At 39.7% G+C, this 21,003-nt stretch overlaps 5 protein-coding genes across 17 annotated transcripts; 3 read left to right on the top strand and 2 right to left on the bottom strand.

The window, feature by feature from the left end:
• LOC6560092 (protein phtf) lies at positions 1–5,904 on the top strand. Of its 2 annotated transcripts, none has more exons than XM_032734643.1 (9): positions 1–248; positions 1,254–1,321; positions 1,392–1,531; positions 1,593–2,106; positions 2,181–3,166; positions 3,770–3,948; positions 4,005–4,225; positions 4,779–4,908; positions 4,970–5,904. In XM_032734643.1, exons 2-9 carry the CDS (start codon positions 1,296–1,298, stop codon positions 5,453–5,455), a joined length of 2,682 nt encoding a protein of 893 aa, XP_032590534.1. In that variant the 5' UTR covers positions 1–248; positions 1,254–1,295; the 3' UTR covers positions 5,456–5,904. The 2 variants fall into 2 exon arrangements, with proteins under 2 accessions (XP_032590534.1, XP_032590535.1); XM_032734644.1 differs by having other exon boundaries at positions 16–248; positions 1,257–1,321.
• Positions 5,905–6,317: 413 nt separating this feature from the next.
• On the top strand, positions 6,318–8,495 carry LOC6559385 (probable methylcrotonoyl-CoA carboxylase beta chain, mitochondrial). 2 transcript variants are annotated; one of them, XM_032735617.2, is made up of 5 exons: positions 6,318–6,359; positions 6,413–6,563; positions 6,622–6,875; positions 6,939–7,816; positions 7,874–8,495. In XM_032735617.2, exons 2-5 carry the CDS (start codon positions 6,426–6,428, stop codon positions 8,347–8,349), a joined length of 1,746 nt encoding a protein of 581 aa, XP_032591508.1. In that variant the 5' UTR covers positions 6,318–6,359; positions 6,413–6,425; the 3' UTR covers positions 8,350–8,495. The 2 variants fall into 2 exon arrangements, with proteins under 2 accessions (XP_032591508.1, XP_001987137.1); XM_001987101.2 differs by having other exon boundaries at positions 6,338–6,563.
• A 92-nt stretch (positions 8,496–8,587) lies between these two features.
• LOC6559991 (microtubule-associated protein RP/EB family member 1) lies at positions 8,588–17,192 on the top strand. Of its 11 annotated transcripts, none has more exons than XM_032735630.2 (8): positions 8,588–8,636; positions 12,680–12,833; positions 12,912–13,057; positions 14,707–14,977; positions 15,397–15,527; positions 15,590–15,672; positions 15,735–15,807; positions 15,889–17,192. In XM_032735630.2, exons 2-8 carry the CDS (start codon positions 12,713–12,715, stop codon positions 15,937–15,939), a joined length of 876 nt encoding a protein of 291 aa, XP_032591521.1. In that variant the 5' UTR covers positions 8,588–8,636; positions 12,680–12,712; the 3' UTR covers positions 15,940–17,192. The 11 variants fall into 11 exon arrangements, with proteins under 11 accessions (XP_032591521.1, XP_032591517.1, XP_032591519.1 ...); XM_032735626.2 differs by having other exon boundaries at positions 8,591–8,738; positions 15,394–15,527; XM_032735628.2 differs by having other exon boundaries at positions 8,601–8,738.
• A 302-nt stretch (positions 17,193–17,494) lies between these two features.
• Positions 17,495–18,295, bottom strand: LOC6559992 (CDGSH iron-sulfur domain-containing protein 3, mitochondrial). Its single transcript, XM_001987103.3, has 4 exons — positions 18,180–18,295; positions 17,966–18,116; positions 17,785–17,878; positions 17,495–17,715 (listed from the first exon to the last, which is right to left on the bottom strand). The coding sequence occupies exons 1-4, from the start codon at positions 18,225–18,227 to the stop codon at positions 17,592–17,594; spliced, it is 417 nt and encodes a 138-aa protein (XP_001987139.1). The 5' UTR covers positions 18,228–18,295; the 3' UTR covers positions 17,495–17,591.
• Positions 18,296–18,762: 467 nt separating this feature from the next.
• On the bottom strand, positions 18,763–20,089 carry LOC6559822 (aldo-keto reductase family 1 member B1). Its single transcript, XM_001987104.3, has one exon. It carries the CDS (start codon positions 19,762–19,764, stop codon positions 18,829–18,831), a length of 936 nt encoding a protein of 311 aa, XP_001987140.1. The 5' UTR covers positions 19,765–20,089; the 3' UTR covers positions 18,763–18,828.
• Between the last annotated feature and the right edge of the window lie 914 nt (positions 20,090–21,003).

The following is a 21,003-nucleotide window of genomic DNA, read 5'->3' on the forward strand; positions in this document are numbered from 1 at the left end:
TATCTCCCAAGTTTCGTAGGAGGAAGACGTCGTCGTTTCGTGCTGTATTCCAATCGAATTGATTTGATTTCGGCCATAAATGCAAGTGCAACAGGACCAACAAATACAACCAACGTTGGTATGCGTAGTGCATGCTAAATTCACAGTCTAAACACACACACACGACAAGTGTTGTCAACAGTGCCAAAGATAACGCGCGCCCATTTTGGAGGTGTACAAAAATCGATTAGCATTTGTCAAATTTTCAGGTAAATTGCAAATCGATGAATGTAAAGAGGATTGATTCAACACCATATATTATGTATATTTAATTAAAAAGTGCCCCAATGCACGTTGCATGCAGAAACGGCTCACCTTGAACTCGCCAGCATTGCAGAGGCGCCCCAACGATAGACAAACAGACAGCCATAAATACCAAAATCAAAATTCGTGTTTCCTCGCAAGCAAAACAAACAAAAAAACACAAACAGAAAAAGAAACCCATTATTTGTACGACTGCATAGTTGACATTGATAATCGTAACTCTTCAGCAGCAGAAAGCTTTTTATCGCGTTTCAATGTGAAGGTGAAAGTTATCAGCTGATTTGCAATTCCGCCTTTGTTGTGCTTTTCTTTCAAGCTGCCAAACATGATAATTATTTATAAATTATTATTTCCCATGCTGCTGAATCTTTTGTTAATGCTGAACATATTAAGGAGCGTAACTATGCCAAATTTAGTTCAAACTTATTCTCATAGACTTATGCAATAGTTTCTTTGGAAAATGTCGAACATCTCTCGGAAAATGAGTGGAAATTTCGAATTTTTATTATTGAGAATATATCTTATTTATTTTCCAAATATTTTTTAAATTTTACTTTAAAGGGTATCGAAACTTCGATCTGTTTTTCCGCAAAGAATTTGAATGGGTTTCCCAATGGGTTTTTTTTGTTGCTATTGTTTTTGTTGTATTACGTGTCATTAAAACCAATTATCAAGTATTCTAATGCTTATGCGATATCATTTCCTTCTTGGTAATTAAAGCATATGTTTTAGCCCGGCTTGTTTAGCCACAAACCGGTTTGATATTAACAAACCGTTCGGTTTCAGTTGATAAAATATGTTTCTATAAGTGAAGAGTGCAGGAAATCTACGGGTATTGTTCATGTTGGATTAGTTTGATTGGCTTTTCAATCGTAGCTGGTTTTCAGTAAATTGTACTTCTACTTTGGTTAAGAGCTGAATGACAAATCTTTGCCTTGTTGCTTTTCCAGCAGGGCGCGTGACAATTAAGCGGATTTTATGTCATTATTACTATGAAATTGGATGAAATTGTCGCATGGTGAGCAACTGCAAAACATTTTTATTTGATTAAGCAAATAATTCGTTTGATTTATATGACTTTGGAATAGGTACCAGAAACGCATCGGCACCTATGATAAACAAGAATGGGAGAAAACCGTCGAGCAGCGCATTTTGGATGGCTTCAATAGCGTCAACCTGAAGAACACCAAACTAAAAACGGAACTAATCGATGTGGATCTAGTGCGAGGTGCGTTTACCACACAAACAAACAAGATTTAACTCTCTTCTAATGATATTTATTGATACAGGCTCCACATTTCCCAAAGCGAAGCCGAAACAAACCCTGCTGACTGTCATCCGTTTGGCGATCTTGCGCTACCTGCTGCTGCCACTTTACACACAATGGTGGGTCAAGCAGACGACGCCAAATGCCTTCGGCTTTATACTGTGCCTCTACATCACCCAACTGATCAACTGGGCCATATACATCCTGCACAGCAATCGCATTGCGCCCCTCGTCTACGAACGGGCAGCGAATGCAACGATTCTCGATGATGTGGCTGCAACTGTTGCTGACAACAAGCAGCAGGAGCAGCAACAGCAATCGACAGAGGAGAGTGCTGATATGCTTAGTGCTCTGCTAATACCATCTGCGCTTAGTTTACTGATTAGTTTAATACACTCGCAAATTGTCGCTACGAATACGGCTGGTTCGGGTGCCAGCAGCAAAAACAAATTGCGTCGCATTTCCATGTCCACATTTGGCGACAAGAGCAATGCGCCAAGGGAGCAGCGTTTGCGGCGACGCAAGAAGTTTGTGCGGCAAGTTTCTTCATTTCATCAGCTTAATTTATATAGCTAACTATTCTAACGAATGTGTGTATTTCTATTCGTAGTTTGCGACAATCTGATGCGGACATTTCACAGCCCAGCAGCAATCACTCATTGAGTGCGCGGCGTTCCAAATTGACGCCACTTATCGCTGAAGTAACAGCAGCTGGCGCCGAGCTAAAGCAATGCAATTGTGTCCCAATTGCCAGCGAGGAGAGCGGCCCCAGCACAACTGCCATAGCCATAGTAAACAATCATCATCATCTGCATCAGCATCAAGCAGCAGCGGCGGATAGCACGACTACACTCACCGAACCGCTGTACGATCTCAAGCCACCGGACAGTCCACATAAGAAGCGCAATGTTAATTGGCACACACCCATCCAGATCTATGCCACTTTCGAGGAGAATGAGCTGCCCTCGTCCAGCGTTGAGCTGAGCAATGTGGCCGGCAGTTTGGAGGCCAGTTATGGGACGCGTCGCTGCATTGGCGATGACGATGGTTTCGAGAGTCTCAACAATAAGAGCTCCAGCGGCGAAGATAACAATCATTCGCCCAACAATGCTGCCAATGTCAATGCCAGCAACAACAATCATACCAACAACCTAAACACATCAACAATTGTCACACCGGCCAGTCATCTGCGTTTGCGTCTCAATGCGAACAGCAGCAGCTGTTGCACCAACAGCACCACCACCATAACCAACAGCACCACCAATATCAACAGTGGCGGCGCCAGCAGCAGCAGCAATGCGCCAACCACAAGCGCAGATAAACTCGGTAGAGAATCGACCAGCAGCTGTGCCGAGTCGGACGAATGCGACGATGCGGACATCATATCGAGTCCAGCCTCGGCTGGCACCCAGGAGTGCAACACATCTGCCACTGATTGGCTGGGCGTCACCACCAACAGTGACGATTGCAGCTACACCTCTGAACTGGATCAATCCGATGGCGGCTACAAACATCAGGCATGCAGCGATGAGGAGATGCCAGAACTGGACATTACACCCACAACCATACTAAATCCGCACAGTAGCCTGGATCGCAGTAAGTGAACACCATGAGAAATACTAACATAACTAGATAAAGAAGCAAACAAAGAAAGAATTCTAAATTATTCATGATTATTTGTAGCAAGTAGGAAATGAATCATCTTTGAAACCGAAGCATGCTGTTATTAACATAAGTAATCATAAATGTTTATTAAAAGAAATTCCAAGTCAATGCAGATTAATTCCAAGCTTTCTAGGAAAAAAGCTGTCAGTTATTATTCAGGTTAATATTCATATATTCAGGAACCACATTTAAATCTGTCTTAGATTGATTCCATCATTGACCTGCTTAGAAGAGCTCGAGAAATTAGCCCAGAAATTGTATAAAAGATGTAATTGTCCCATTTATGATCACATTAATCAATTAATTAGATAAAGCTTAAGTTATAAAATAAGTAATCATCATTATACATCATATATGAATTTATAATTGTATGTAAATAATGGTTTTAATATAATTGTTTAGTATAATTAAATATATATATTATATATATATGTAATTAAGTAAAATAGCGCACAAGCCTGAACTCTAATTTGACTAATTTGAGATAACAATTACACTTGCTTGCAATAAGAGCTTCAATTATTTCACCCTTAGTAAGCTGCACCATTTGGGATCAGCGTGATGCGAAAAAGGCACAGATGTCTGTGCTGGAGATCGCCTCGTGCATTATTGAGCGTGTCGATTCGCTGGGCGTCACCAACGACTACATTTACATAGGCGTGTTCTTCTCCTTTCTGCTGACGCTGATACCAACCTTCTGTCGGCTGTGCGAGGTAAGTGTTTATTCGAATGCATCAATTAGCAATTAAAATCAAATACTCGCTTACAGATCACCATTGATGCGGACAAGGCCAGCGAGATCAGCTATTTGTATATGCCACAGCTGCTGTGGGAGAAGTCATCGTCCTCGCTCTTTACACTAATCGGCTTCGCCTTCGGCAACTCGCAGTGGGAACGCACCGTGCTGGCTTTGGGCTTTGCTCAACGTCTTTGCCTGACGCTCATCCTCTTCATCATATTTGCTGTGGCGGAGCGCACCTTCAAGCAACGGTAAACTTAAATTTGCCATATTGTTGAAAATGTGCATAGCTCTTTTATGTACCGATTCAAATGAATCTCTCAATTAAATTTTGTGGGCTTAATCGGAATTTGTTGCATGAATCACCGTTTGCTGCTCAAAATATCAAACAAAAATGTAGGCAAAATTGTTTGAACATTTACATTTAAATTCATATTAAACTTCTTTGGTTAATATGCTTAAATCATTAATCACATTTTTTCCTGAAAATATCGAATAGAAATTTTTTTTAAATTTATTTTGAGAATATGTAACTAAATTCTTCAGGTTTAATAGGGACTTAAGTGACTTGAACAGACTTTGAGAGCAGAGTCTCTAAAATAAACTTAAGCTTCGTTTAGTTACTAAAATTAGAATAACATATTTGAGATATTTAGATAACTAATAAATATATGGTATTCACAAAAATATATTGCAAAAAGGAACTGTTTCATAGAGCCGATGGAAACCTTATGTACTTACTAAGATTGTAATAATATTTTTGATATTTTGAAAATTAATATTCCAATCTTTTGCTCGTTTTAGTTTTCTGTATGCCAAACTGTTTTCGCATCTGACTTCATCGCGTCGCGCACGTAAATCGAATCTGCCCCATTTTCGCCTCAACAAGGTGCGCAACATCAAAACTTGGCTGAGTGTGCGCTCCTATTTGAAGGTAATCATTTATCTAATATATATATTAATTACTAATTGCTTAATATATTTTGAACTTTTAGAAACGCGGTCCGCAGCGATCCGTGGATATAATTGTGTCTGCGGCATTTATAGTCACCTTGCTGCTGCTGGCCTTTCTCAGCGTTGAGTGGCTCAAGGATTCGGTTAATCTGCACACACATCTGACGCTGGAGGCGCTCATCTGGTCAATTACGATTGGCATCTATTTGCTGCGCTTCATGACGCTGGGCCAGAAGATCCAGCATAAATATCGCAGTGTGTCGGTGCTGATAACCGAACAAATCAATTTGTATTTGCAAATCGAACAAAAACCCAAAAAGAAGGAGGAACTAATGGTCTCAAATAGCGTACTAAAGTTGGCAGCCGATCTGCTAAAGGAGCTCGAAACGCCATTCAAGATCTCTGGTCTCAGTGCCAATCCATATCTGTTCACAACCATCAAGGTGGTCATCCTATCGGCCCTTTCGGGTGTGCTGAGCGAGGTGCTCGGCTTTAAGTTGAAACTACACAAGATTAAAATTAAGTAAGCCAAAAACAAAACAAATGAACACAACACAACACAACAAAATTGATATCAGATCAGAGTACCGGACCGACTACTGGCTACTGGCTAATATCATATTCTTGTAGTTCAAAGTATCTAAATTTTTTTTATTGTTTTAAGGAAAAATATACATTTACCTACTACAACTAGCCTGAATAAACTTATATAATTAACGGAATTTGAATAGCTAAATAAATAATTAAGTAAGCCAATGTTTATGTTTGTCATGTGATTGTCTAATAGCAGCGTTGAATACCTAAATTACCACTAATGTTTAAAAATCAAATCAAATATTTGTTTATATGTATCTGTATCTGTATCTGTACGTATCTGATAGAAATTAGAGCGTCGTGCACAATCAAGCTTTGAAATGTTCACAGAACCGCCTAGTATAGCAAACTATCTATAAGCATAAATCGTATGTTTGTCGTATGTCCTATGTCGTTTTCCTAGTTTTAGAATGAAACAATTGCGTTATCAACTCACAACTTCAATCCAAAACAGCTAATAAATTTACCAAAGTCCAAAAACAAAAAGTTGAAGTTTTATTTACCATTTATTTAGTTTTTAAGTTTGAGCTGCATTAGTAAATCGTCAGTGGCCAAGTCATTTACAGCGGAGTGGTTACTTATATATTTCGATATTTAACTCAAAGTTGGGGAATAAATTATTGGAGCAGATCATTTTTAATTGTAATATTTTCAGTTATTTTTATCAGCATTCGAAATTTGTTTTTAAGAAAACGAAAAATAGATGGCGCTTTGTGCTCTACTTATATAAAATGTTTGCTCACAATTGGTTGGACTTTCCAACTATTCGCGCTAGATGGCGGTATGCTACTGACAGCTGATCGCGCATTCAGTGTGACCAGCGCTTGCACACCTGACGTAACAGCGCTGTGATCTTTACCCCAACATATTCATTAAATTATTGCATTTAGCCGGTCCGTCAACATGCTGAAGCTCCAACTGACCCAACTTCTGCGGCATTCCGTGGCCAGCCAGCTGAGGCGCAGCCAAACACGTCTCATACACGTGGGTGATGCGAATGTGCTGAGCAGCGAAATAGATAAGCAATCAGCGGAATATAAGGTAAGAACATTCAAATAGCTGTAAATGTGTACATAATTACATTGTGGAACACTTGCAGGACAATGCCAAGGAAATGAGCAAGCTGGTCACACAGCTGCGCAATGTGACCAGCCAAGTGCTGACAGGAGGCGGCGCCAAGGCCAACGAGCGCCACACGTCGCGTGGCAAGTTGTTGGCGCGGGAGCGCATCAATCTGCTGCTGGACAAGGGTTCGCCATTCCTCGAGCTCAGCACGCTGGCCGGCTACGAGCTCTACGGCGAAGAGGTGGTCAATTCGGGGGGCATTGTCACCGGCGTGGGAAGAGTCTGCGGGTAGGGCAAAAATACTCTTAAAATGGAATACATATTAAATATTCGATTCTTATATTTGAGCAGCACGGAGTGCGTTGTGGTGGCCAATGATGCAACGGTTAAGGGTGGTAGCTACTACCCCATCACGGTCAAGAAGCATCTGCGTGCCCAGGAAGTGGCGCAGGAGAATCGGCTGCCTTGCGTTTATCTGGTGGATTCGGGAGGGGCGAATTTGCCACGCCAGGCGGAGGTGTTTCCGGACAAGCTACACTTTGGGCGCATATTCTACAACCAAGCGAACTTGTCGGCACAGGGCATACCACAGATTGCGGTCGTCATGGGCAGCTGCACCGCTGGAGGCGCCTATGTGCCCGCCATGGCGGATGAGAGCATTATTGTGAGAAGGCAGGGCACCATCTTTCTGGCCGGACCACCGCTGGTGAAGGCGGCAACGGGCGAAGAAGTCTCTGCGGAGGATTTGGGTGGCGCCGATCTGCATTGCAAGACATCCGGCGTAACGGATCACTATGCGGTGGATGATGAGCACGCCTTGTATTTGGCCAGGCAGATTGTCAGCAATCTGAATACGCCGGCAACAAACGCGTACAACGATCAACTGCTCCACTCCATAGCGACAACGCCTCTGGACTCGACTGCTGCTGCTGTGGAGGAGCCGCTCTACGATCCGCTTGAGCTTTACGGGATTGTTGGCCCAAATCTGACGAAGAGTTTCGATGTACGCGATGTGATTGCTCGGATTGTGGATGGCAGTCGCTTCACGGAATTCAAGAAACTCTACGGCGAGACGCTGGTCTGTGGCTTTGCGAAGCTCTATGGCCGCACCGTTGGCATTGTGGGCAACAACGGAGTCCTCTTCTCGGAGAGCGCCCTCAAAGGTGCCCATTTCATTCAGTTGTGTGCACAGCGAAAGATTCCCCTGGTCTTTCTGCAGAATATTACGGGTGAGTTGATTGATTGAATGATTTATTGACTTGTCATTTGGTGTAATCCCTCCGCAGGCTTCATGGTTGGTCGCGATGCGGAGGCGCATGGCATTGCCAAAAATGGCGCCAAGATGGTCACAGCGGTTGCCTGTGCAAATGTGCCCAAATTGACGGTGATCATTGGTGGCTCGTATGGCGCCGGCAATTATGGCATGTGTGGACGCGCCTATTCACCCCGATTCCTCTACATGTGGCCCAATTCACGCATCTCTGTCATGGGCGGTGTTCAGGCAGCGAATGTTTTGGCCCAGATTACCGAGGATCAGCGGAAGCGTGCCAGCAAAGAATTTAGCGAGGCGGAGGCTCTGAAAATTAAACAGCCAATTGTGGAGATGTTTGAGAGGGAGGGTTCTCCCTATTACAGCACGGCTCGCTTGTGGGACGATGGCATCATCGATCCGGCGAATACCCGCCAGGTGCTCGGCCTCAGTTTGAAGGCGGCTCTCAATAACGCTGGCCATGACACCAAGTTTGGTGTGTTCCGCATGTAAAAGTGTGTATTTTTATTGCATTTCGTGGGCATTTAATGCTCTAACTGTTGAAACTGTTGCATTTATTAGTGTTAAGTCTAAATGTCGTTTTTCGCGGGCGTGGCCCGCAAACTTTTTAAATTTTTAATAAAAATCGATTGCATAAATGTTCAAATAATTATGGGCCTATCGTTATCGCCTGCGTTAACATAGCTGGACGACGCTAGCAGTGTTTCACTCGCTGCTAACACTGCAGCAAAATTGATTGGGCAACACTAGAGAGCAGTCGACAACACTACGTGAAAACGGTTCGTCATAGAATTTTGGATTCCTTTGTCGTTAATTACTTTGAATTATTATAAGGTACGGTTTAAGTTAAATCAACGATTATCCAAAATACAATTAATTAGGTGAGTGTGAACTAAACTTCAAACCAACGGCCAACAGCAGAAAAGCCTGTTTCCAAGTGTATATATATATGTGTGTGTTGGTGAATGTTGCGGCTGCGGCGTTTTTTTGCTTCTCCATCTTTTAAGTGTGTGCATGGCAAAATCTAGAAGAGGCGGCGTCGGCAGAAAAGAAAGTTCAACGGCAACAAAAAAAATGCGAGAGTTTCTCGTGTATATGTGGCGATTTTAAAATAGCCTTGCCGAAAACTTCAAGTGCACAACACTTGAGCACAAAATATAGCAGAAAATTTCTTCTGTACATGCTATGCGTATGTGTGTGTGTGCGTGTTGTACGCATTTAAATGTCGCCCAGTGTTGCAGGCGCGTCTGTCTCCTTTCTATATATGTGTGTGTGACCAAAAATAAAATGTGTGTGCATGTATATGTGTGTGTGTGTGGCTTCTGCGCCTGCTGCACGCTTGCAACAGGAACAGTCATAAAAATTCCACACCAAATCGTCAAGAGGCCTTTGCGGCTAATCTGCTGCTGCTGCCCGAGTCGATGCCGTTACACACATTGCTACCTGCCACAAGCAAAAATGCAATTTTGCGACTGGCGTTGCCATATTTTTTGGTGCATTTCCTGTGCCGCTCTCAGGTGTTCTTTGCAATGTTGTTGCTGCCGATATCAATTTATTAGCATGACGTCATTGCCAGTATGTCAACTTGTCAACTTTTGTTATGTGTGTGTGCGGTTTTTATCTGGCAACCCCCGCACATTGTTGTCCATGCGTGTGCATGTGTGTATATATATATGTGTATGTGTGTGTGTGTGTGTTTTACCGATTCAAGCTTGTTTTCTTTTAACTACTAATTTGATTGGCTTCTTAAAATTGCTGAGCTAGCGGACGCCAACGCTGACGTTCACTCAAAACTCGCCGGCTTTTCACACAGATCACACACAGCAATTTGTGTGTGTGTGTGTATGAGTGTGATCGATGACAAACACTTGCCGATAATCGATGTCGATATTTATATCGTGCCGCAAATGTTAAATTTATATTGAAACGTCACCTTTTTGTGATAAGTTGCGGTTACTTAATTGGTTGGCAACGATGAGCCATTTGCCACAACTTCCGCTGCAATTACACACACACATCAATCAGAGGCAAACGCCCCCACACACACACATAAAGAGTAATAATCATCATCAGGCTTCGACACAGCAAACAAAACAAATCCCTCATAATGAGTTTCTTTTTCCAACTTGTTGTGTATTTGGGGCAGTTTTGCCTGCACTTCAATCAATAAGCAACAACAACATCAACATTTGCAACAATACGGGGCACAGTCAAGTTCCGGCTATTGCCCCAACTTTAGCTTTTATCGCAGCGCGCCCTTTTTATACTCTGTTCCCAGCAATATGAGTGGGAGTATTTATTTTTATATATAGTTTTCTGTGTTTGCATAACACAAATTGTGTCAACTTGCAACAAACAATAAAGAACAAAATAGCATTTATCTTAAAGCTGTCATGAATATTTTTGCAGCTTTTTTTTACACATTAACAGAGTATTTTACCGCATGAGAGTCAAACTGCAATGATTATATTTTTTTGGGTTCAATGCACTTGCCACACAACGTGGCAAAAGTTTACACACACACTCAAACATTCACTACTTGGCCTGATATTTATAGGCACATTTCGGCTGCCGGCTAATTCCATTTTCTGTGTGTGTGTGTGTGTTGTGTGTGTGGTGTGTGTGTTAAGGCCCACGTTGTGGCATTGGTCATGTTATTTATTTTTTGATTCTATCTGCTCTTGATAATGCCAAATGCCTAAAACGCTGACACAGCTGCAGATGCAGACAATAGAGTTGTCTCGATTCGTTCGCAATTAGTTCGATTGAACATTGAACTACTCAGCTAACTAAATGAACGAACTAATCATTTAAATCAGACTTTCTTGAAATGACAATGAATAGAAAATAAGTAGGTTTTAAATATGTTTTTTTTTAACAAAATATAACGAGCGAAACAAAATGAACGATAATTGTAGTTAAATGAATGAGAATAGTTAAGTGAACGAAGAAATTCGTTCAATAATAACTGAACGACTGAACTACTTCTTTGGCATGAACAGTAAATCACAACTCTAGCCGGCAATGCAGTGACTAAGAACCGTTGCCGATGTCGCTGCCTCTGCTGACTGCTGAGTGCTGTTGTTGCTGCTGTTGGCTGCTGGCTTCCGACTGTCTCAAGAAGCGTCGGCATCGGCAGCAGCGAAGCGTTGACAAACCAAAACCGCCCAACAGCAGCCACAGCCACGCCGCACTCGCAGACGCAGTAGAAGCAATCGCAGTCGCTGCAACCCACCACAGTCCAAGTTCATTGTTCGTTGGCTCCAGTCTCGCACGGATTGCGCTGCTATCGCCGCCATACAAAATACAAAGTATATATTTGCCTGTGCGTGTTTTTCTTGTTCTTTCTTGTTGCATTTGCGCTGCTTGTTGCTCGTGTGTGCGTTTTCCACTCCAATTTCAAATTTGCCTGATTCTGTCTTGGCTAGCAGCGTGGGGCGCGTTTGCATGTCGCTTCTCAACTAAATAGAAAAAAGTACAACTCTACTCCAGATTCGAATTATATGTTGTAATTTACAATGAAGTGTGTGTGCTAAGAAAAGGTGTGGCCACAGGGTATCTTTAGTCATGCACTATTGACTAGTGGAGTACTCAAAAAATACTCTATTCTTATGAACTCAAGTAATACTCACTGCTGCCAATAGGCGGAAAAAAGAACAGCTGTCTGAAGCAATATAAAGCAATTAACGCATTAAAAGCCATTTAGAATAAAAAATAAAAAACCATGCAGTTTTTATGATTAGTTGTATTGAAAATAATATAAACATTTAAACAACATATACAAATATATATATAATAGTAATATAAATAGTTGTTCTAATGTAATTATCAATCCTCATAGAAATGCATCCTTTTCTGTATTCTTTGCAATTTCGTGGAATTTTCATTTAAAAAGTTGATTTGCTTCAATGACATAAATCATTGATATAAATCAGAATGTGTGTTGGCCAACTAGGGTATCTCGTAGACGAGTACTTGTATTTTGCTCTGTGATTGTTATCGCTGCTGATTGTTTATTGAGTTCGGTAATTTGTTAATACCAATTGTGAAGAGTCGCATCAGCGTAGTAGGAGTAAATATTTATGCTAATTTACCATAATTCACATAATATAATCTATTTGAATTCGTTTTGATCAGCTGCCCAGCCGAGCTGCTGTGTGGGTAGGATTTCAAGCAGGCCTTGATCTATGCTTGCTGCTAGGCATTCGAAAGTGTTGTTCACATAAAGCTGTCGAATATTTGAAAAAAATAAAATAAAAAAATTTAATTTAAAAACATTCAAAGATTTTTCTTTTCAACAATTAATACAAATCTTGGAACCGTAGGCAAAGCGCTGTTTATTCAATTAGCTACGAATTAGAGATCGGTGAGTAGTTTCTTATCGAATTAGTCCAAGTGCCACGTTTTTTGTTTGATTTAGACAATTAGTGAAAAACATTTGGCAAAACAAAAACAGATAAAATAATTAAAAGGAAAAGCAGCGGCAAACTTTCATGTACGAACACTGAAATGTACTTATAACAAACAATCGTGCCAACATGCCACATGCCACATTCCACCGCAGATGTTGCATTGATTGTGATTACCGTGATCTTGATATTGAGGCACGCACATCTGCGACGCTTCAATGCACACGCCAAAATTAAACCAACAAAATACAAACCAAATAAAAAATTGAAACAATTATAAGCTGAGCCGTAATTACCAGCATTATACACACACACACACACACGCACACCCACACACCTTCTCCTTTTATGTATGGCACACATAGTTAAATTATGAAATACAATTTATATATATATATATTTTTAATTCGCAGCAACGGCAAGAACAGCGAGAGATTCACAGAGATATGGCTGTTAACGTGTACTCCACAAATGTGACGTCCGAGAATCTGTCTCGTCATGACATGCTGGCCTGGGTAAACGATTGCCTCCAGTCGCAGTTCTCCAAAATTGAGGAACTGTGCACGGGTGAGTAGATGGCAGATGGATCGATCGAATCACCGATCACCTATTCAATATGTATTTATATATCGTGTCTATATTTAGGTGCCGCTTACTGTCAGTTCATGGACATGTTGTTCCCAAATTCAGTGCCCGTCAAGCGTGTCAAATTCCGTACAAATCTGGAGCATGAGTACATACAGAACTTTAAGATCTTGCAGGCGGGCTTCAAAAAAATGTCCGTCGATAAGGTAAATTGTAGCTCTAGCTCTAGCATATATCCACACACATATATATATATATATATAAATATATATGTTTTGTATATTTCCCAGCCTTATATATTTATTCGATTTTTAAATTATGTTGTTTTCTAACACCAAAGTTTTGCACACTTACAAAGTTAATTGTTATACATATTTAAATTGAGATTGAGCTGTGTGTGTTGCGCTGATTCCTTGTGCACCTTAGACTGGACACATTTATTACAATAATCCTTGTATTTAGTGAATCTAATATTAATCAGATTATTCGCAGCTAGATCTTTCGAAGAAGCATATTCATATTTCAGTATTCAAATTTAGTAGAAAAAAACCAAATTTCTTTCTTTTGGAATATATCAAATATTTGAATTGCGAATGTAAAGATGTTTTTCTTAATATTAGTAAAACTTTGTATGATTTGATAATTAAGGAAATGTGATCATTTTACTGACTATACAAATTATATATTCATCATTTGCAAATATTGATCACATCTCCATAAATATCATGTGTAATAATTAAGTAAATTTTTGATTTCTGTACTTGTTCTTAAACTAAATTAGAAAAATTAAACTCTTTTTGGGGCTGGGTGGAGCCAATTGTTGAAATACCATTAAAAGTTGAACTTTCCTATGTGTATGTAACTAACTGACATTTCCGTTACAAACCAACGAAAAAACATCAACAACATCGACAACAACTGCGGGGGGAAAAAACAACAACAACAATAATAATAACAACAACAACAACATCTACAGATAATACCCGTTGATAAACTTATTAAGGGACGATTCCAAGACAATTTTGAGTTTCTGCAATGGTTCAAGAAGTTTTTCGATGCCAATTATGATGGACGTGATTACGATCCACTGGCCCAGCGGGGCGGCATCAAGCTGGGCAACGGATCCGGCAGCCACACCGGCAGCGGTGTGGGCAGCACCAACAATGATCTACATATAATGCATCGTCGCCCGCAGCAGCATCCACATCAACATCCACAGCAGCAGCATCAGCATGTGATCAATAATAGCCGCATGTCAGCATTGCGCATCCAATCGGGTATGGGCTCGCTCGATAAGAGAGATTGGTGTTGATGATATAATTATGATAGCAGAAGCTGGTTACGGTGATGGGTCGTCGCTGTATACGCAACTGTCTCGTCTTCTATCATTTTACAATATTTGTGTTGTGCGTGTGGGCAACAAAAAACCAAAAAAAAAAAAAAACCTAAAAACGAACGTGAAGCACGCGAAAAACAACAAATAAAAAACAAAAATAGAAAAATCAATTTTGAAACCAGCAAAAATAAAAAAAAAACACCAAAAATGGCAATGGCAACATTTGTGACTGTTGTGCACCCACCAAAAAGCATACGCATCCCAGCACCCAATACACACACACACACACACACACACAACACACCCAACACACACACACACAGTTGTCTCTTTGTTTTGAGTGTGCACATTTCTCATGTATAATTTTTAATATTAATTTAACATTTAGTTTTCTTTCTATTTAAACTGTCTTGGTTCTTGTTATTTAGTTTTTGTTTATATTTTTTTTTTCTCTCACTTCATTCAACAAAACACTGCATATTATTCTCTCTTTCTCTCTCTCACACATTTTACTTTTAGATAATACCCATTGACAAATTGATAAAGGGTCGCTTCCAAGATAATTTCGAATTTTTACAATGGTTCAAAAAATTCTTCGACGCCAACTACGATGGCAGAGATTATGATGCCAGCGGTGTGCGCGAAGGGGCGCCGATGGGCTTTGGTTCCGGTGCTGTTAAATCTCTGCCTGGCACAAGCGGCGGCGGCGGCGTTGCCAGCTCCTATAGGCGTGTGCCAACGGCGGCACAAACACGAACAGCGGCAGCAACAACGACAGCCACAAAGCCCAGTAGGTTCTCTTGGTTTGGTTTGGTTTTGGTTTTGGTTTTGGGTTCGCTTTACTTTTGGTTCGGCTTAGTTTGCAGTCCACACACAAGTCCAAACCATCATCTCTCACCTAATTTCAAAAAAGCAAAAAGAAATACTTTCATCATCAGATACATTTTTGTACATACATACATCAAAATACATACATACACATTATTCTACATTTGGTGGCACGTTGAAATTAGCTCATAAGCTCATTTATTTAATTCTATAATTTAACAAAACTGAATGCACCAAAACTACAAAATGACAAAACACAACAGAAAGCGCAACTTGAACGCTAGCCATTTGACGCGAGTGCTTCACGTTTGTTAAATCTATAATTATGTTCAAGTACATTTATATTAGGATTAACGTAATTTTCTTATCCAATCCAAGCAGTCTCTAAGGTGCCGCCACGCACAAATAATGCGACGCCGCCGAATCGAATGATCGCCGGCACGGGAGCTGTCAAGAAGAACGATGCGGCTGGTGCGGCATCCAATCATCAGATCGAAGAGCTCTCCAATCAGGTAAGTGACCCACAAGGAAACATTTAGCAACTGTTTAACTTGATCCGTCGCCATCTATTTAGGTAATGGACATGCGCTTGAATCTGGAGGGTCTGGAGAAAGAGCGCGATTTCTACTTCACCAAGCTGCGCGACATTGAAATACTGTAAGTTCAACTTAATCTTTATTGAATTCTTCGATGCTTAACTTGTCTTTTAACTGCCACAGTTGCCAGGAAGCCGATGAGGCTGAACCAGCACAGCTGATTCAAAAGATTTTGGACATACTCTATGCAACCGAGGTAAGCGGGAGAAGAAAGTCTTTTTTATTGGTTGCACACAACTGGCATAATCAATACTGTTTTTAATTTTTGGCATCGCAGGATGGCTTTGCGCCACCAGACGATGCACCACCAGAGGACGAAGAGTACTAAGTATAATCAACAACAACAACAACAGTCAACAGCCCTCGATGATTAATTGTTTGCTGCATACACATTCAAATTCGAACGGAGAATACATTTAACACAATTTGCTATGCTAAAACCTAAACTAAAACCAAATTTATGAAAAATAACTACAACTACAACTACAACTACAAATTCAACAACTGCAACAAGAACAAGAACAACTCAACTATATAAGGAACCAAGTAACCATCGAGAAACCACAATATACATGCAAAGATACACACACAACAGACACACACACACACATCATAGCACTGGTAAATGTATTGTATAACAAATAATACACATGAGATATACATTATACATGTACATTAGTTATTAACAATTGATACAAAACAATTAATTCAATTCGGTTTAGTAATTATGTAATTTAAACATTTACGAAATGGCGACAAGCAATTTTTGGCCGATTGAAACACGAATTTTCGAACAGATACAAACAAATGCGTTGAAACTGCTCAATTTTGTTAAAGACAAAGCTGTGTTATGTTAAATGTCTGGCATTCAAAATATTCGAAGCATGCAACTTGCAACAAGCAAACAAACATACAACCAAACTGTGTTCGGTCGGCGCCTGCTGTGTTGCTATTTAGTAAATTGAACACCAACATATTGCATCTAAATTGTTTATAGTAGGAGAAATAAAAAAACAAACAAAAAATACAACAAAAAAACGAGAAAAAAACGAAAGAAATAAACAAAAGGCGTGGCAAAAAGTAACTGACAGAAAGACTTGATGTGAAACACAAATTGTTAAAATGAAAAACTTTAAATTAAATTGATAATAATTTGGGTTTTGTTTCAAATTTGGTTTTTGCTGTGTGTCATACAAAGTCGTTTTTTATAAACTGATGAATTTATAATTTTTATTGACTCTCGTCGTTATTATTGAGTGTGTTTTGCTGCATAGTAGATTTGTAGAATGTGAAAATAACTCTCGTTAGTAATTATGCAGATGAGATGGCATTTGGAATTTTCAATCTTATTAAATTAACAACGGCAACACTCGATGCAAATGCATACACTATTGAGTACAGTAGTATTTAAGCCATTTTTTGCTCTCAACACTTTTTTTTTAGTTCTATAATTTATGTGTAAAAAATCCGAACGTTTAAAAATTAAATAAAAAACAAAAGCTACTATCTAATTTTTGAAACAAATACACTGATTTACTTAGGATTTACTCATTAAATAAACAACAACAACAAAAAAGGAAACAATTGTGTACAATTTGCTTGTGTTTTATAAGTTTTTCTCTTCGGGTTAATTTCTATGCATCTGTCTGGATAACTATTTTCATTTTCTATGAGCACTAAACGCTGTAAATATTTTGTTGAGCTTGAACAAACATACACATGAACATGAACATATATATATATATATTTACAAATATTATACATAACATGCATATATATATATATATATATCACTTAATATACATGTTTATTGGGCTGCAAAGGCATTTATTTATGTGTGTATAAATAACGTTCTATAATCTAGAAAATAAAACAAGTGTTGCTTGATTCAAAATTGTTCTCGTGCATTTCTCCTCTCATTTCATCCCATCAATATGCTACAAATGCGTTCGTTGCATGCAACCTTAAAGCTATGCTGAGTTATTTAACGGCTGACTGGATCTGGGGCTGCTTGTGGGTGCCATCGCAGAAGGGTCGATGCCTCGTCTGCTTGCAATTGCACAGCCAATAGTCGCCAGTCTGCTCCACCTTGAAGCGTATGGGCCTGTAATTATATAGATAATTAGCTGATATATTCAGACATATTCTATATGTTTTATGGGCAGCTGTTTACCTCAGCTTAATCTTGAGAAATTCATTTTTATGCGTACCATCGCAGAGCGGCTGCGATTTGGATTTGCCGCACAGGCACCAGCTGTACGTTTTATCTGTGGAAGTTGCAACATGTGTTTTGTCGATTATGTAAACATTTTGCTTGTTTGTGCATTTCCACCCGGCTGGAGTGCAACACTCACCTTTATCCAGATGCAGTTTGAATGGTCGCTTGTCGAAAATGGCTCCGTTTTCCTTTTGCAAATTAGCCGTTTGCTTATCCTCGAGTAGATTTTTGGGTATCGTTTTGGCAGCGTCGCCGCTTGATTTGGCGCTGGAGCTATAGCAAACATGCTGTATACAAAATATTGGTATACGTTTTAATCATACGATAATGAGAGATAATCAGCTTGGTACCTTTAGGAGCCAGTTTGCGCGCAGATTGCTTCTCAGTATAACTGACATAACTTTAAGGAACTTTTAACAAGCGTCCAAAGTGAAAGGCTAAATAAACAGAACAGCTGTTCTCTGCACAAGTGTGTACATATTTAAGAATTTAGCGGAATAGCAAATGGTCACCTTAAAAAGTATTTAGTATTTAAATACCAAAAAGTCATAAGGCGACAGACTAACTGGTTGATACCCTGAGCAAATAATAACTGAACAGTCTACTTAAATAATTGTTGAGCAAATAAGAAAAACAACAAACATTCTGAAGGGCAAACATTAGGCTTTATTAATACTGCTGTTTGCAATCAAGGTCAAGGTTCCACTCGCAATCAAGTGCGAATCACTCAACAGATAAGACAGAACCTACAAATCCCAGGCGACAAAAATGCACCACTTAGCAGACATGAATCTGATGCGTCGCGAATATCTCTAAGGAAAAGAAGTATTACTTGATTAGCTAGTAGGTTTACGTAAGATATTCCATTTGCACTAGATAAGAATTGCTTATCAAACGACCCCGTTTATAAGCTTATTAATAAGCAACTCTGTATTTATTTATGTGTTTGTTATGTTTATTGAAATACATAAACAATCAGAGCTTATTGAATTAGTAAAACTAGAACTCGTCGTTGAATGGATAGTACTTGTGCCGGGCCATGCCACTGAATGGAACCGTGCGCACACCCTTGTGATATGTCTCCATTTTCAGCAGATCGTCTGGTGCCAGTTCGAAATCGAAACAATTGAAATTTTCGGCAAGGCGCGATTTATTCGATGACTTTGGCAGCGGCACAACGCCAATCTGTATGAGATATCGCAGGCAGATCTGCGCCGCAGTGTGACCATATTTTTTGGCCAACTGCTGCGCACACTCATCATACAAAAAGGGTGGCCAGTTGCGCGCGGGCTGCGGACGCGCCAGAGGACAATAGGCGCAGATCACAATCCCATGCTCCTTTGCATGGGCACGCAGCTGCTTCTGCTGAAATGCCGGATGACACTCGACCTGGTTGACGACGGGCTTTATCCGACAGTGCTGCAGCACTCGCTCCGTTTGCGACGCATTGAAGTTGGACAGGCCAATGCTGCGCGTGAGACCTAAATCAACCAGTTTCTCCATTTCACGCCACGTATCCAAATAATCCACATCGGTCAGCTCCAAGGTGCCATGAACATTGCTGTCATCGTGGAATTTCTGCCCAATTGGCATATGCATAAGATATAAATCAATGTAGTCCAGACCCAGGTTGTTCAGACTGAGGCGAAAGGCACGCTCCACAACCTCCGGATCATGGTGAATGCCACCTAATTTGGTCGTCACAAATATCTCCTCACGTTTAATCGTCCCCTCGGCGATCTTCTCCCTTATTGCTCGACCCACTTCGTTTTCGTTCTCGTAGACGAAGGCCGTGTCGATGTGCCTGTAGCCGATGTCGATAGCGTTACGTGTCGCCTGATACGCCTCCGATTCGAATGATCGCCAGGTGCCCAGGCCCATTATGGGCATCTCTCTGCCATTGTTTAACTTTATTTTAGGCGCTAGTTTTGCCATTTCGTTGATAATTGGCTATAAATTTGCACTTCCTTCTTTTCCGACTCAAATCCAGCACATTCAAGCTTTGATGAGCAACTGGCGCGTCGTTCTTTCTTCAGTCAAACTTGACTGCATCTCTTTACATACCCTGTAAGCACGATTATCTTTATATGGGTGTGTTGATCACCTGGATTCTGTTGCTTTTCTGTTCATCGGTTGTTTGTTTACTTTATTTATTTAATTTTAGATATGTTTTTTATTTATATATTCCTGCATTTGAAATGCATTAAAAACAATAAGTTCAGCACAGGGTATTTTGAAGCACACCTTTAGTTAGCCCACATGTTTCGTGAGTCATGCGATGAAATCACAGCTGAGTTGTGGCTTTTCCCATACGAAAGCTTTCGCTCACGAGCTTTTTGAAGCGCTAAAATAATTAAACTTGAATTTAATTTTCTTTGTTTTTTTTTTTTTTGCTAACACATAAAATTTTTATTTGATTATTTGTTAAAGTTCAAAATGTTAGACATTGAAAGTTATATGGTGTCCATATGCTTAGGTTGCTTGTAACATTTAAAGGTTATTGTTGAAATATTTGTAGCTTTGCATAAATTTATTTGATTTTGTTAATCACTATAAACGGTTAAAAGAGCTGCTCCTTGTATTTGACAAATATGCATTTAAATATATATGTATGTATTTATATGTTATTTGTTTAAGATATTTGTATTTCGTTTTATCTTTAATGTTGCCTGTTGTTTTGGCCGTCTACTTGTTCTTTGTTGGTGTTGTATCCTTACTGTGAGCCCCGATGAGCATTTTGGTTTTCTTTCTATTAAATCTAGTCTATTTTCATAATATTGTTTGTTGGTGTTTTATTCGTACGGTGAGCTTTGATAAGCATTTTTTTAAATATTATTTTTAAGTCTAGTCTATTTTATTAATGTTTGTTATTGGTGTTGTATTCTTACTGTGAGCTCCGATGAGCACTAAAACTAGTCTATTTAATTAATTATGTTAAAGGTATGCTTCACACATACATAAATACATACGATTGAGTAAAATTGTCAAGATTGTATTCGTTAGACATGTAAACATTGATTTGAACATTTAGTTAGATGGTTTGAACATTTACTGCAATTTTCACTGGTTCTTCACTTAAATTGGTAAACAAACATGATGTTTGAATGTAGAGTGCCTGCATTGTTTAAGCGGAGGTATTTATGTAGGTTTAGATATAGCTTGGATCTCTTTACC

This window comes from Drosophila grimshawi, unplaced genomic scaffold (genome assembly GCF_018153295.1).
Source record: "Drosophila grimshawi isolate 15287-2541.00 unplaced genomic scaffold, ASM1815329v1 contig_1369, whole genome shotgun sequence".
Classification (NCBI taxonomy): domain Eukaryota; kingdom Metazoa; phylum Arthropoda; class Insecta; order Diptera; family Drosophilidae; genus Drosophila; species Drosophila grimshawi.

Coding starts and splice junctions, on each gene's coding strand:
- LOC6560092 (XM_032734643.1), top strand. CDS start 1,296: ATGAAATTGGATGAAATTGTCGCATG. Junction 4,226..4,778: donor GAGCGCACCTTCAAGCAACG/GTAAACTTAAAT, acceptor TGCTCGTTTTAG/TTTTCTGTATGCCAAACTGT. Junction 4,909..4,969: donor GTGTGCGCTCCTATTTGAAG/GTAATCATTTAT, acceptor TTGAACTTTTAG/AAACGCGGTCCGCAGCGATC.
- LOC6559385 (XM_032735617.2), top strand. CDS start 6,426: ATGCTGAAGCTCCAACTGACCCAACTTCTGCGGCATTCCGTGGCCAGC. Junction 6,876..6,938: donor GGCGTGGGAAGAGTCTGCGG/GTAGGGCAAAAA, acceptor ATATTTGAGCAG/CACGGAGTGCGTTGTGGTGG. Junction 7,817..7,873: donor CTTTCTGCAGAATATTACGG/GTGAGTTGATTG, acceptor ATCCCTCCGCAG/GCTTCATGGTTGGTCGCGAT.
- LOC6559991 (XM_032735619.2), top strand. CDS start 12,713: ATGGCTGTTAACGTGTACTCCACAAATGTGACGTCCGAGAATCTGTCT. Junction 14,129..15,396: donor AGCATTGCGCATCCAATCGG/GTATGGGCTCGC, acceptor CAATCCAAGCAG/TCTCTAAGGTGCCGCCACGC. Junction 15,528..15,589: donor TCGAAGAGCTCTCCAATCAG/GTAAGTGACCCA, acceptor CCATCTATTTAG/GTAATGGACATGCGCTTGAA.
- LOC6559992 (XM_001987103.3), bottom strand. CDS start 18,227: ATGTCAGTTATACTGAGAAGCAATCTGCGCGCAAACTGGCTCCTAAAG. Junction 18,117..18,179: donor GCGCAAACTGGCTCCTAAAG/GTACCAAGCTGA, acceptor TTTTGTATACAG/CATGTTTGCTATAGCTCCAG. Junction 17,716..17,784: donor TTTCTCAAGATTAAGCTGAG/GTAAACAGCTGC, acceptor ATATAATTACAG/GCCCATACGCTTCAAGGTGG.
- LOC6559822 (XM_001987104.3), bottom strand. CDS start 19,764: ATGGCAAAACTAGCGCCTAAAATAAAGTTAAACAATGGCAGAGAGATG.